At 48.3% G+C, this 12,172-nt stretch overlaps 1 protein-coding gene across 1 annotated transcript in view; it reads left to right on the top strand.

The window, feature by feature from the left end:
• The first annotated feature begins 370 nt into the window (after window positions 1-370).
• Efcab8 (EF-hand calcium binding domain 8) overlaps window positions 371-12,172 on the top strand; it is an 81,093-nt gene continuing 69,291 nt past the window's right edge. Inside the window, exons 1-6 of the mRNA XM_036183256.1 lie at window positions 371-434; window positions 1,841-1,995; window positions 2,162-2,213; window positions 4,794-4,959; window positions 9,076-9,191; window positions 10,668-10,771. Of these exons, the coding sequence (XP_036039149.1) occupies window positions 1,937-1,995; window positions 2,162-2,213; window positions 4,794-4,959; window positions 9,076-9,191; window positions 10,668-10,771 (497 nt within the window). The 5' untranslated portion in view covers window positions 371-434; window positions 1,841-1,936. The remainder of the gene's footprint in view (window positions 435-1,840; window positions 1,996-2,161; window positions 2,214-4,793; window positions 4,960-9,075; window positions 9,192-10,667; window positions 10,772-12,172) is intronic.

Here is a 12,172-nt window from a genome sequence, read left to right as displayed (position 1 = left end):
CTTCCGCCCCACCTTACCTAGTGCCCTAAACTAAATTGGGCGAATCCCGGGGTGGGGTGGGGGTGTACAGGAAGTAGGACAGGGATTGGGGCTCCTCCGTCTTGCCTTCTCTGGAGATCTGGAACCCAGTGCAGTGACAGATCCAGACAGACATTACCCACCACCCTATTTCCCACGAGAGCTGCTACCCAAGGCATGCTGGGGCACTCTCCTATCTCTGCTGAGCTGTTTCCCTTCATCCAGTGGGACGCTCCTGGGAGCTAGCCCGGCCCCTTCTCCTTCTCCTCCCCAAATTCGTGTCGTCCCCTCCGCCCCCCTTTGCTCACAAACTAGTTCTGGACACTTGTGTTGTTTTTCCTTCAGTGTTCATGCTTAGACCCCAGCGACTGCTACTGCTACCAGCATCTGGCTCTGTCAGCATTCGCCTCCCCAAGGTACTTTGTGGGGAAGGGGGGCTCCATGCAGTGGGGGAGGGCAGAGGTTGATGACCGAGGGTGTAGGGGCCACCTTCTCCCTTTTGTTCTGTTATGAGGGATAGTCCTAGCCTGAAAAAAATCATTTCCTCTCTCTCCCTCCCACCCTCCCTCTCTCCCTCCCTCCCTCCCCTCCCCCTCCCTGTGTTTTAGAGGAATGCATATTTAACCTCACCCCCCACTATGTCATCTGCCACAAATAACTGCCAGTAAACTTAAGGCATATTTTCCTAGGCTTTTTTTTTTTATTTTTAAAAAATTTATTTTATGTGTATGAGTGTTTTATCTGCATCCATGTCTGTGCACCACGTGTGCACAGTGTCCAAGGAGTCAGAGGATGGCATTAGATCCTTTAGATTGTAGTTGCAGACAGTTGTGAGTTGCCAGGTTGGATACTAGGAATTGAAACTTGGTCCTCTGCAGGAGCAGTCAGGGCTTTTACCTACTGAGCCATTTCTCCAGCCCTACTAGGCTTTTTTTTTTTTTTTTTTTTAGCTGAGGATCGAACCCAGGGCCTTGCACTTACCAGGCAAGCGCTCTACCCCCCCCCCCTTTTTTTTTTAAATGCATGTATCAACACACACACATTCATACATTTAACAGAAATGTACTTATAAATAAATACACTTTCGCAGATATATATATTTTTTACTGCCGTTTTCTTTTTTTTCTCTCCCAGTACCACATCCTAGTTGTTTTTGTGTTTTTCTAGCTGAGTAGTTCATTCCCCTCCCCGTCACCCCCTCCCCCTTTTCTGGAGACGCTTCTGCCATTTTCCTTGGTTACCCTGGTTCTTGGCTCCTAGCCCTCCCCTGTCTCTCCTCTGCCCCTGGTCCTCCCTTGTGGGTTGTCAGGACATCACTGGAGAGAGAGGACCTTCTTGGCCAGTCTTCAATTACCCTCCCCATTGCCTTCCCGCTTGTGCTGAGAACCGTCCCGCTGCCCTTCATCCCTGGAATTCAGTCTCTTAAGCCAGATATGCCTGAGCCTGCATTCTCTTGTTTTTCTCCTCACTATTTTCTTCCCAACTTTTCCCTCTCTCCCTGGTACCTCCTAGGAACCCTGTGGTTCCTTCAGTCCCCTGGGTATAGCAGTCTCTTCTTTCCTAGCTGGCTATTCTGAAGATGCTCCCGTCCCACTCTCATCAGGGCTGGGGAGCCTGATGGTCTGGTGCTCCTATAGCTTAGCCTAGCACTGACCTCTCATTGGAAACATGCCCTTGATGTGGAAGAGTGAGCCATGTGCTCTCACCTGATCTCACTGGAGGAGGTCCTGGCCCCACTGGAAGGTTTTGGAGGGTATGTGGAGTGGAAGGTCATGTCTTTGACTTCAGATGTGTGTCTACCTCTGCATCTCCTTCTCCTCAGTTGAATTGTTCTTGGGACAAGCACATGGTTGGCTAAGCCCCTTCAGATTCTGCAGATCCTGTGTTCAAGCTGGGGTAAAGTAACCTGAGAAACCTCATGGCTTCCGCGGATCAGCTCCTTTCCAACAAATCAGGAAGGTTCTACCATACACTTAGGTGAGGTCTGCTTGGGAAAGGGCATGCTCATGGAATGCTTACTAGGGAGTGTCTTGAACAACAAGGGGCAGCCATCATCTCCTTTGGCCTTTTCAACTTCTTGTACAGCTAGGGCTGGGCCAGTTCTGCAGACTTGTTTTAATGCAACTGTGATTATCCATTTTAGGTCATCACTAAAGTCTTCTGATACATTAGGAGAGAACCCTCAGTCTCAAAAGGTAAGAAAGCAACAGAGTTAACAAAGGGAGAGGACATTTGGGAGCCACACAAAGTGTCACTTGCCAGCATACAAGTCCACTGGCTTCCAAAGTGTCACAGCATACAAGTCCACTAGCTTCTGCACCAGGCTTGGAAACCTACATAGTTATAGGGACAAGTTATAACTTATGTGTGCCTAACAAGCAGGCTCCTCTTCCCTCCTTTCCCTCCTCCCCACCCCCCAGGACTTGGAGTAAGCTAGGCAAGTGTAACACTGACCTGTATCCCCAGCTCTACGGTTTTGTTTTGTTTTATTTTTGAGATAGCATCTCACTAAGTATCTCTGGTTGGCCTGGAACTCATAGAAATCTGCCTGCCTCTGCCTTCAGAATGCTGGGATTGATTAAAGGTGCACACAGCTATGCCTAGCTCTATTTCTTAAATTTTCATGTACTTACTGTTATTGAGACAGGGTTTCCTGATGAAGCCCAGGCTGGCCTCCTGTCTGTGGCAGCCCTGCCCTAGCATTCCAGGTGCTGCCTGGGACTGCAGCTTTGTGCTCTCATAGTCCACACATTTAGCTTGGCTTCTTCTTTGCGAGCACAGCATGGGCCAAATGCCACACACATGAGGGTATCAATTCACAGTCTGCTCATGGCCTATACTTAATTTTTGTCTAGCAAAGTGGCAATAATGGTGGATTGTGTTAGTTATCATCAAACCAGATATATATCACATTATCTGTTTAGTGCATGGGACCAGGAAATATAGAGATAATTACAATTAAGTTAACTAAATATGCCCTCTCTTCTTCTTCTTCTTCTTCTTCTTCTTCTTCTTCTTCTTCTTCTTCTTCTTCTTCTTTTTTGTTTTTTTCGAGACAGAGTTTCTCTGTGTGGCTTTGGGCCTTTCCTAGAACTCACTCTGTAGACCAGGCTGGCCTCGAACTCACAGAGATCCGCCTGCCTCTGCCTCCCAAGTGCTGGGATTAAAGGTGTATGCCACCACTGCCCGGCACTCTCATCTTCTTAAATCTCCTTCCAAGATATGTGACAAGAACCATCATTTATTGTAAAACCATTTTCCTGGGGCTTCATGTGTCATTTAGGTCTTTAGGACTCTGAAGGCTGGGTGCTGTGGATTTCTATTTCTCAGGTGAAGACATCAGTGGCTCAGAGAGATGATGAGAAATGCCCAAGATAAAATAGCTTGTAAGTGGGAGAGCCAGATGTAATTGTAACCCAGATTTCAGGACTCTGCAGCCACGTGCTTCCTTTCGTGCCTGCTGTCTACATGTATAGATGGAGACACACCACAGTGGTAGAGATGATCAGAGCTTGGGGAATGTTAGGGGTGGCAGTGGTGGCTCTCAACCCACTGCTAAGAAAAAGCTCCTTGGAGAAAATGCTCGTAGAGTGGAGTTTAGCTGTGGGGTAGGTGGGCAGTGCTGTGCATAGCATACAAGCTGAGAAGTGGAATACATGCTGTGTTGGACTGGTGGGGTGCAGTTGGTGTGCCTGGGACATGGTGTGTGTCTCCAAAGGAGGAAGCTTGTTAAAGCTGGATTGTGAAGGGTTCTGAATACCAGGCTTTAGGAATGGCAAGTGGAGGGAACAGTCATGGAGTAGGGCAGAGCTGGGTAAAGTCATGACCATATTTGCCTCCTAGGAAGATGACTGGAATCAGTGTTGAGAGATGGACTGGAAAGGAAGGGCAGACCCTGGTCTTGGGGAGGAGGTCACTGTGCTTGTGCCTGCCATAAGCCAGCGTTTGGGAAGGGACAGGGACTGGGAGATGGATATCAAGAAGAATGAACAAGAGGAGGAGCTGAAGGCACAAGGAGGAGAGAGGAAAGGGCACAGACAGTACTGGTGTTCCCAAGGGGCCTTGGGTGGGTGGTAAGAGTGTCATCCATTTGGCTTGTGAAGGCGGGGGTCTCGGCTTTGTTCCCTGTGCCTGGTGCTCAGTAAGCATGTAGGAGTCCAAGCATGTTTGGTGGGGCTGAAGTCCATTAGAGTTCTAAGGTGGGGGGGGGGGTGGGGGCGTGGCATACTCCTGTATTCCTAGCACTTGGGAGGATGCCAAAGCCAGCTTGGGCTGAGACCCTGTCTCAAACAAAACAAACAAAAAGTTAAGAAAACAAAAACAAAAACAAAAAAGGAGCCCGTGTCCTCTAACCTTGCTGACCCAAACATGACATACGTAGGAGAACAATGTTTACTTCTTCATCATCACAAGAAAGACTCTAGACTTTTCTTTGCCTTCATAGGATTAAAATATGTAAGAAAGCCAGGCGTCGGTGGCGCATGCCTTTAATCCCAGTATTCAGGAGGCAGAGGCAGGTTAATTCTGTGAGTTTGAAGAGGGCGAGATCCAGGATAGGCACCAAAACTACATGGATAAACCCTGTCTCAAAAAAAAAAAAAAAAAAAGAAAGAAAGAAAGAAAGAAAGAAAGAAAGAAAGAAAGAAAGAAAACCTTACTGCTTTCATCAATGAGCAACCTTCACAGCGATTCACCTTGTCAATAAGATGTGCCAACAAACATTTGTCTCAGAGAACTGTCTTAGTGCCTAGTTCTTGTGGTCATATTTGTCTCAGATACCTCTTCTAGATGGATTCCAGGACAAGGAGATTTCTGGCTACGTGCCACTGACAAGCACTCTTAGCCTGTACAGCGACATCCATCAAAGGACTCAGCAGTTTACTGAGGTGCACCTGGCCAGACTCCAGAAGTTGTTTGAGAAGGAGACAGATGAGACTGGAGGTACAGCCATACTGGGGGATGGTCTCTGTGACTCCTGCCCAGGACCTGGTATCTGGGCTGTGTGGAGGGCTCAGACCTGGTCAGCATTTTTATGTCTGGTGTCCTGTATAGATCTGGCTAAGTAGTGCCAGGCTATTGGAGGCTATTTGGGATCTAAGAAGTTTTTAAAATCCTGCTAGCCCAGATACCCAAGTCTATGCTGCTGCATTTTGGTGTTTCCCTCTAAGCATTTCAGTCTGTGGTTTGCTGCCAATTGCTGTATGACAGCAGCCCCATGGTCTCAGTGGCTTAACCTAACTTGTGCTCATGATCTCATAGTTTCCATGGGTCTGGAGTGAGGATGGGGCTGAGCTGCCTTCCTGCTCAGGACCCCAAAAAGCTGCAGTTCTATATTCAACTGGGCTGTGGTGTGTTGTAGAATATTATTTGAAGGTGTGTTACTTTTGTTTATGTTGCATTTGTTCAACTCTGTGAAGCTGTGTTACTAAAATAACTCATGGTCTAATAAAGAACTGAATGGCCAGTAGCAAGGCAGGAGAAAGGATAGGTGGGGCTGGCAGACAGAGAGAATATATAGAGGGAGAAATTTGAGAGGAAGGAAGAAGTAGCCAGGGAAGGAAGAGGACATCAGGGGCCAGCCACCCAGCTACACAGCCAGCCACAGAGTAGGATTGAAAGTAAGATTACAGAAGAAAAGGAAAAAGCCCGAAGGCAAAAGGTAGATGGGATAATTTTAAGTTAAGAAAAGCTGGAAAGAAACAAGCCAAGATAAGGCCAGACATTTATAATTAATAATAAGACTCCGGGTATAACTTATTTGGGAGCTGGGTGGTGGGCCCCCAAAAGAGTAAAGAAAAAAATCAACTACAATAGTGTCTTATCTGGGGTTGGACTTGGGAAGGACTTAACATCTAAGCTCATCTATGTTATCCCAGAATTCAGATCCTTGCAGCTGTGGTATAGTGGCCTTTCATTTCTTTCTGGCTGTTGCAAGGAGGTTGCCTTTAGCTCCCAGAAACTACCCCACAGTGCCTGGCCATGTGAGATTCTCCAACATGGTAGCTGGCAAGGCTTGAGCCAAAGGTAGAGCAACACTCCCAGGTGTCACAATCTAAAAGCATGTGAAAGGCCTCAGGAGGGTGTGAACACAGGGCCCACCCATCCTGGGGCCTCTGTAACTATCTCTAATCTTACTCTTCAGATACTAATTTGAAGTAGAAAATATTCTGAGCTGAGGAAGCATCTCACACCTGACTGATCAAACACTAGCTTCGCCTCCCTTACCCAGATGTATTCAGAACACATACTTAGCCTCAGGTTGGATAAAATCAGCTAACACAATGCACATTTTTAAATAAAGTGTGAGATAACTCATGAAAGCAAGAAACAGCAATTAAATGGGTTTGCACTCACACCACTGTAAAGTGGGAAAGCCCTAAGCTGGGGATTGCGTGTGTTATTATAGACCCTTCTTCACATCGTTTTAGTATCTGAGGGACTTGGTATGGTGCCCTGGAGCCTCCTAGGCAAGCCTTACTAATGGATCCAAGTGTTCTTCTGTTACTGGAGCCATCTCTCTGATTGGCTTATTTACATCCCATGGGCTATAAAGGATGTCTTGGGGATACCCTCTGCATACCAGACCTTTCTCCTTCTGGCAACTTGATTTCTGTCCTTTGGATGATACTCCTGAAAGTCAAATGGGAGTAAAGGCATCTTCAAAGTTGACTATGGAAACTAGTGCTGGTCCCACCTACTTTCCTGTTCATTTGAGTTTCACAGCCACATATGCTGTTTGGAGAGAGAGAGAGAGAGAGAGAGAGAGAGAGAGAGAGAGAGAGAGAGATAGGTGGATGGATGGATGGATAGATAGATAGATAAATAGATAGGTGGATGGATGGATGATAGATAGATAGATAGATAGATAGATAGATAGACAGATAGATCGAGCACATATGGAGGCTGGAAGTTGACATCAGAATGTCATCTTCTATTGCTTTTCACCTTATTTGAGACATGGTCTCTCCACCAGATCTGAGGCTTGTTGTTTTGGTACAGCTGGTGGACAGCCAGCCCCCAGGATCCATCAGTCTTTGCCCCACCCAGGACTGGGGTTACAGACATATGCTGCCATGTCTGGCTTTGCTTGTAGATTCCTGGGATTGAACTCATATACTCATACTTGCAAGTGCTTCACTGAACTGACTCCCCAGCCTGAGCTTTTTTATTTTTAAACATCTGGCCATGCTGTTAGTTTGGGGGAGGAAAATTCCCTCCACATTGATGGATGGTTAGGAAATCAGGCTGGTTTTTCTCTTTGGACATCTTCAGCAAGACTCTTGAGAACATGGATGGCATACCATTTCCTAGGCACCTGGATGCCAGCCCTGGTGGCAGGATGAGCAAGGTCATGTCAGTACCTTCTGTTCACCATGTGTCCCCCAAGCCAGGGAGTTCTTGCAGTGTGGGAGGCCCATGGCTCTGAAGAGACCTCCCTTCTTTCTCCTGAGGATTTGCAAGTGCAGAGGCAGTTGCTTTACCTATTTCCCTGCGGTGCTCATAAACTGTCTTTATCACCATCCCAGCCCAGACGGACCATGGGGCACTACTTGCAACATGTAAGCCTCTTGGCCCCAGCTTTGCATACTTGAGATGGGCATCTCTTCAAGCAAGCACATGTTGCTCAGGCTTTCGTTTGACGGTCAGTCTAATATGACAGGGACAATGGCCGCAGCAGCACTGGGCTGCTGCTTATGCATAGGGCAGGGCGGTGTGAAGACCATGAGCTCTGGGGCCAGATGCTGAGGTTCCTGTCTGTCACTACCAACCTATTGTCACTTTTCGGTGTCCACAGAAACACTCAGGCACTAGTGTTTGTGGAGTGCCCAGAACCAAGTGACAGAGGGCTCTTGGGTACTTTTAGAGGTCCTGGCAGAGTGGGAGACAGTGCATGTGTCAGACAACTGAGAATGCCAGGCAGTGGGGACGGCAGCCTCCTCAGATGGTCCTTAGGAAGAAAGGCATCCTTGCAGAAAGAATGGCCTGAACAGTGAAAGGCCCTGTGGTGGGCACAGAGAGGTGCTTATGGCTGGAGCAGACTCTGGAGGATGTGCTGGAAGATGATTCTTGTTGAGTGGAGCCAGATGCTGCGTGACCTTCAGGCCTTGACAAGGGTTCCAGTATTTGAAGGGATTTTAGAAGTGATTTTTGAAGGCAATAATTACATTAAAAAGATTAGGGCCAATTAACACCTTTGCAAACTTGAACCCAGCTCAGGGAGAAAGTATTTCACGCTTGTGTAGCCTTCCTCCTTTCTTCTCCATCTACCCCTCTAGGCAGTGTGTGGTTACTATTATGTCTTTCTGAAACAGGATCTCATGGAGCTCTGGCTGGCCTTGAACTTGCTGTATAGCCCAGGCTGCCCCTCCCCATGCTGGAATTATAGGAATACACCACCATGGCTGACTAAAAATATTGTTTTTTTTAAAAGTTGCTTTTAAAAGATGTATTGAATGTACTGTGGAACAGCTCAATGGTAGATCACTTGCTGACGTGTATGAGGCCCTAGATTGGGACCCACAGCACAGAACTGCTCTGTATCTCTCTCCCCGTGTGGCTGTGTATACCTTTCTCCCCATGCAGAGGTTGTTGCTTATCACTTGCACCAGAGGTTACTGCCTTTGGTCTGTGGAGAGTTGTTGCTATAGTCTGTATCCCTTGATCAGAAGTGGGACCTGGTTTTTTGAGAACCACAGTCCACCCTGCCTCCTGCTGTGTGGCAGGTGTTCACGAGAAATGACTGAGTGTGGGCCGGTGAGATAATTGGGTGATTACAGAAGCATTAGGAATCCGCCATCCTGTGCTAAGGTGGATGCTGGGGCCTTGAGAGAAGGGTAAACAGGGCCAAGCTCATGACTGATGTGAGGGGTGGGGGAGGGGATGCCTTCTAAGGCACCACACCTCTGGCTGGAGTTCTCCCATCTGCCTCCCTTGAAGGAGTCCAGCTGACAATTACAGGCAGCTAGCAGAGAGAGTGTCTGGAGCAGTGCCTGCGGCCTGAGGCCTGGGTGGGCCAAGCGACTTTTGACTAAGCACCGGTGTTTTTCTCCCTTGAAGCTGTGGACAAGAAAGGTTTCATAGGGATCATGAAGAAGATGCTAAACATGTCGGAGGAGATGCTGGAGATTCTGTTCTTGAAGGTGGACTCAGACTGCAATGGCTTTGTCTCCTGGGTAAGGAGGGTGCCCTGCTGCCACAGGAAGCTAGGAAGGGCTAGAAGGTCCAGCCTGGACCCCTCAGTGGAGCAAGCAGAGGCTTGAAGATGGGAAGCAGCAAGTGTCAGAAAGTCAAAATGGTCTCTGGAACCAGTTGGGGCACTTGCTAGGTGGGGGAAAGTTTGGTGTCTCTAAGGGGTCTCCCTTGAGACTTCTGTGAGGTGGGCTCATTGGCTCCCATATTGAGACCTTCTCATCATGCATTCACACCTGAGCTAGCTTGCCTGTACTTCAGAGCCATTCCCTCCCAATGTAGGGGATCTTCATCAGTACCATGATGGTATTATGGCCTTTTTTGTCACCTAGGGACAGGCAAGCCCATGGCTGTTGAATCCGAAACTGTCAGGTCTTCGTAGTGTAGTAATGACGCTGCCTTTAAAGATGCAACATTGAACAGCACACATGGCATTAAGCCTACAGAAATGTGCAGAGCCTTGCTGGAGATGTAAAGATGATGATGAGGCACCAGGCTCAGCACTTGGTGTATTCCTCTGTTGAAATCTCACAGGATATAGACCCTCACAGGATGCTAGGAAACTTGAGGCTCAGAGCCATTAGAAACTTGGTTTCAGTGTTATAGAGCTGGCTACCAGCAGAGCCCATGTTCAGACCTGAGGAGTATACCTCGAAGGTCTGCAGGGTAACTAACTGCCTATGAACCCCTCCTCATGGTTTGCGTATAATGTTCCCAGCATTCTCTCTCTGTCTACATGATGATTCTTGCCACCTCTTCTTTTGTGTGGTGCTAAGGGTTGAACTCAGGGCCTCGTGCAGGCTAGGCAAGCATTCTACCACTGAGTTCATTCTCCCTCCCCTTCCTCTGTCCCTTCTTTCCTCCCTCCCTTTCTCATTGAGATGGGTTCTCTGTTGTCCACGTTGGTTTTGAACTCTTGGGCTCAGGTGATCTTTCTGTGTCAGCCTTCTGAGTGGCTGGGACTAAGAGGTGTCACCATCCCTGGTTCCTATTTCTTATTATAGCTTCATATGTTTGGAGCTAGGCCATGTTTTAGTGAGGCTGGTCACTGGAACCCAGAGTTGCAGATATTTGTAGGGTAGGTATACCCATGCAGCTGTGGACCCTCCCTACTGTTAACTTGGTCATGGGCTTGGACAAATTAGACATAGTACCTCAATTGGATTATCCTCTGTGTGAAGCAGAGGTGACCAAAAGCTTTCCATGGGCAGCCAGGTGGTGTGACTGTGGCTGAGGGGTGCTTCGTGTTAGGCACCATGCTCATCACATTTGAGATTCAAGCTCAGGCCTGTTGCTTGGCTACTTTCCTGATGAATTCTCAAAGGACAGCCTTCAGAGCCACTGGGAGGGGACTGTAGAGAGATGAGGGAAGACACTGTGTGCCAGGCTTGGGTCCCTAAAGGCAAGCATTAAGACCACTGCCAATGCCTTCTTTTCCTTGCTTTGTCTTTCTGAGACAGCAAAAGTATGTGGATTATTTGATGCGCGAGTTCCAGGGCAAGGAGGAGATGAGGAAGAGCCAGTACCGCCTACGCTTCCACCTTCCCATGACCATCATCCCCCTGTAAGAGCCTCTTCCCTGCAGCGGGGGTATGATGGAAAAGTCCTGGCACCAGTCCTGCAGGGAGCCCCTCCTCAGTCCATGAGTCGGTCACTCTGCTGGCCCAACCAAGGTGCTGGATGGCCTCTTCTCCTTTCAGCTTGTCCTTCACAGTCTATAGGTGGTCATGATGGCAAAGGTAGGTGGCTTGTCCCCTTTTCACAGACGAGGAAGCCAAGGCTCAGAGAAGCCAGCCTGATGGCTTGCCCAGGCTCACAGGCAAAAAGTGGTGGGGCTGTTCTACATTCTGTTCCCCACTTTTCCTGCACACTGCAGTCTCTTGTTTCTCTGTGTGGCTGGTGCTGAGTGAGTCTGGCAGTTTCGTCCTCAGAGGCACAGATGGCTTGCATATGTGCAGCTGGGATTCTCCTGTGAGGTGACAGACAGGAAGCTGGCCAAGCTGTGGAGGCCTTGCAAGGCCTTGCTTGACCCTCAGGAGAGGGTGGTGGTTAGAACTTAGTGGCCCTGGCTTGGCTCTGCCTGACCTGCTACTCACTCGGCTTGTGGCCCCTCCCACATGGTGTTCCCTGGAGGTTGGCCTTGGAGGTATTCTGTAGCAGATGACCCACAAGAGAAGATCACACAGACTTATTTAATACATGTTTTACATTTTCATGGGAACCTTCCTAGGGAAGTGAAAGTGCTGGAAGCTATAAGTCCCAAGTGTTTGAGGAAGAGTGGGAAGTTATGGGGAAATTGCTTATTTGATATTTGAGACGGTCCTCATGTATCCCAGTCTGGCCTCCAACTCGACATGTAGCTTGAACTTTTGATCCCCGTACCTCTGCTTCCTGAGGGCTTGGATTATAGGTATGCATCTAGTTTCATGCAGCGCTGGGGAGCAAATCCAGGGCTTCATGCATACCAGCTGAGCACTCTTCAACTGATCTAAATCCCCAGTCCCTCAGGTCTGTGTAATAAGCAGAGGAGACTTAGCCAGCCTGTCTATCCCCATTCCTCTTTGTGTCTGTGGCTTTTCAGAAGTAAGGTTGTAGCTGTGAGTGGTGGTGCATACCTGTAATCCCAGGACTCAGGTGGTGGAGGCAGGAGGAGCCTAAGTTCAGGGTCCCCTTCAGCTACATGATGAGTTGGAGACCAGCCTAGCATACAGGACACCGTGTTTCAGGGGAAAAAAAATGATAAGATTGCTCCCATCTGGGATCTTATGAAGGAAACAAACTGCTTCTCCAATACCTTCAGCTGAAACTATTCAATAGTCCAAAGTGCCATGCTTTGGAATGGCGTGTCTCAATTTCATCAACCTCTTCCTTTCTGTGCTGTGGCCCTGTCTCTCTTATTGCTGTTCCTCCCTCTAGCACCTTCAGAATAAGGGGTAGTTTCTTTGCTTGCAGTGGTTCTCAACCT

Source organism: Onychomys torridus, chromosome 4, assembly GCF_903995425.1.
Source record: "Onychomys torridus chromosome 4, mOncTor1.1, whole genome shotgun sequence".
Classification (NCBI taxonomy): Eukaryota; Metazoa; Chordata; class Mammalia; order Rodentia; family Cricetidae; genus Onychomys; species Onychomys torridus.
This window is presented reverse-complemented; position numbering and strand designations above follow the sequence as displayed.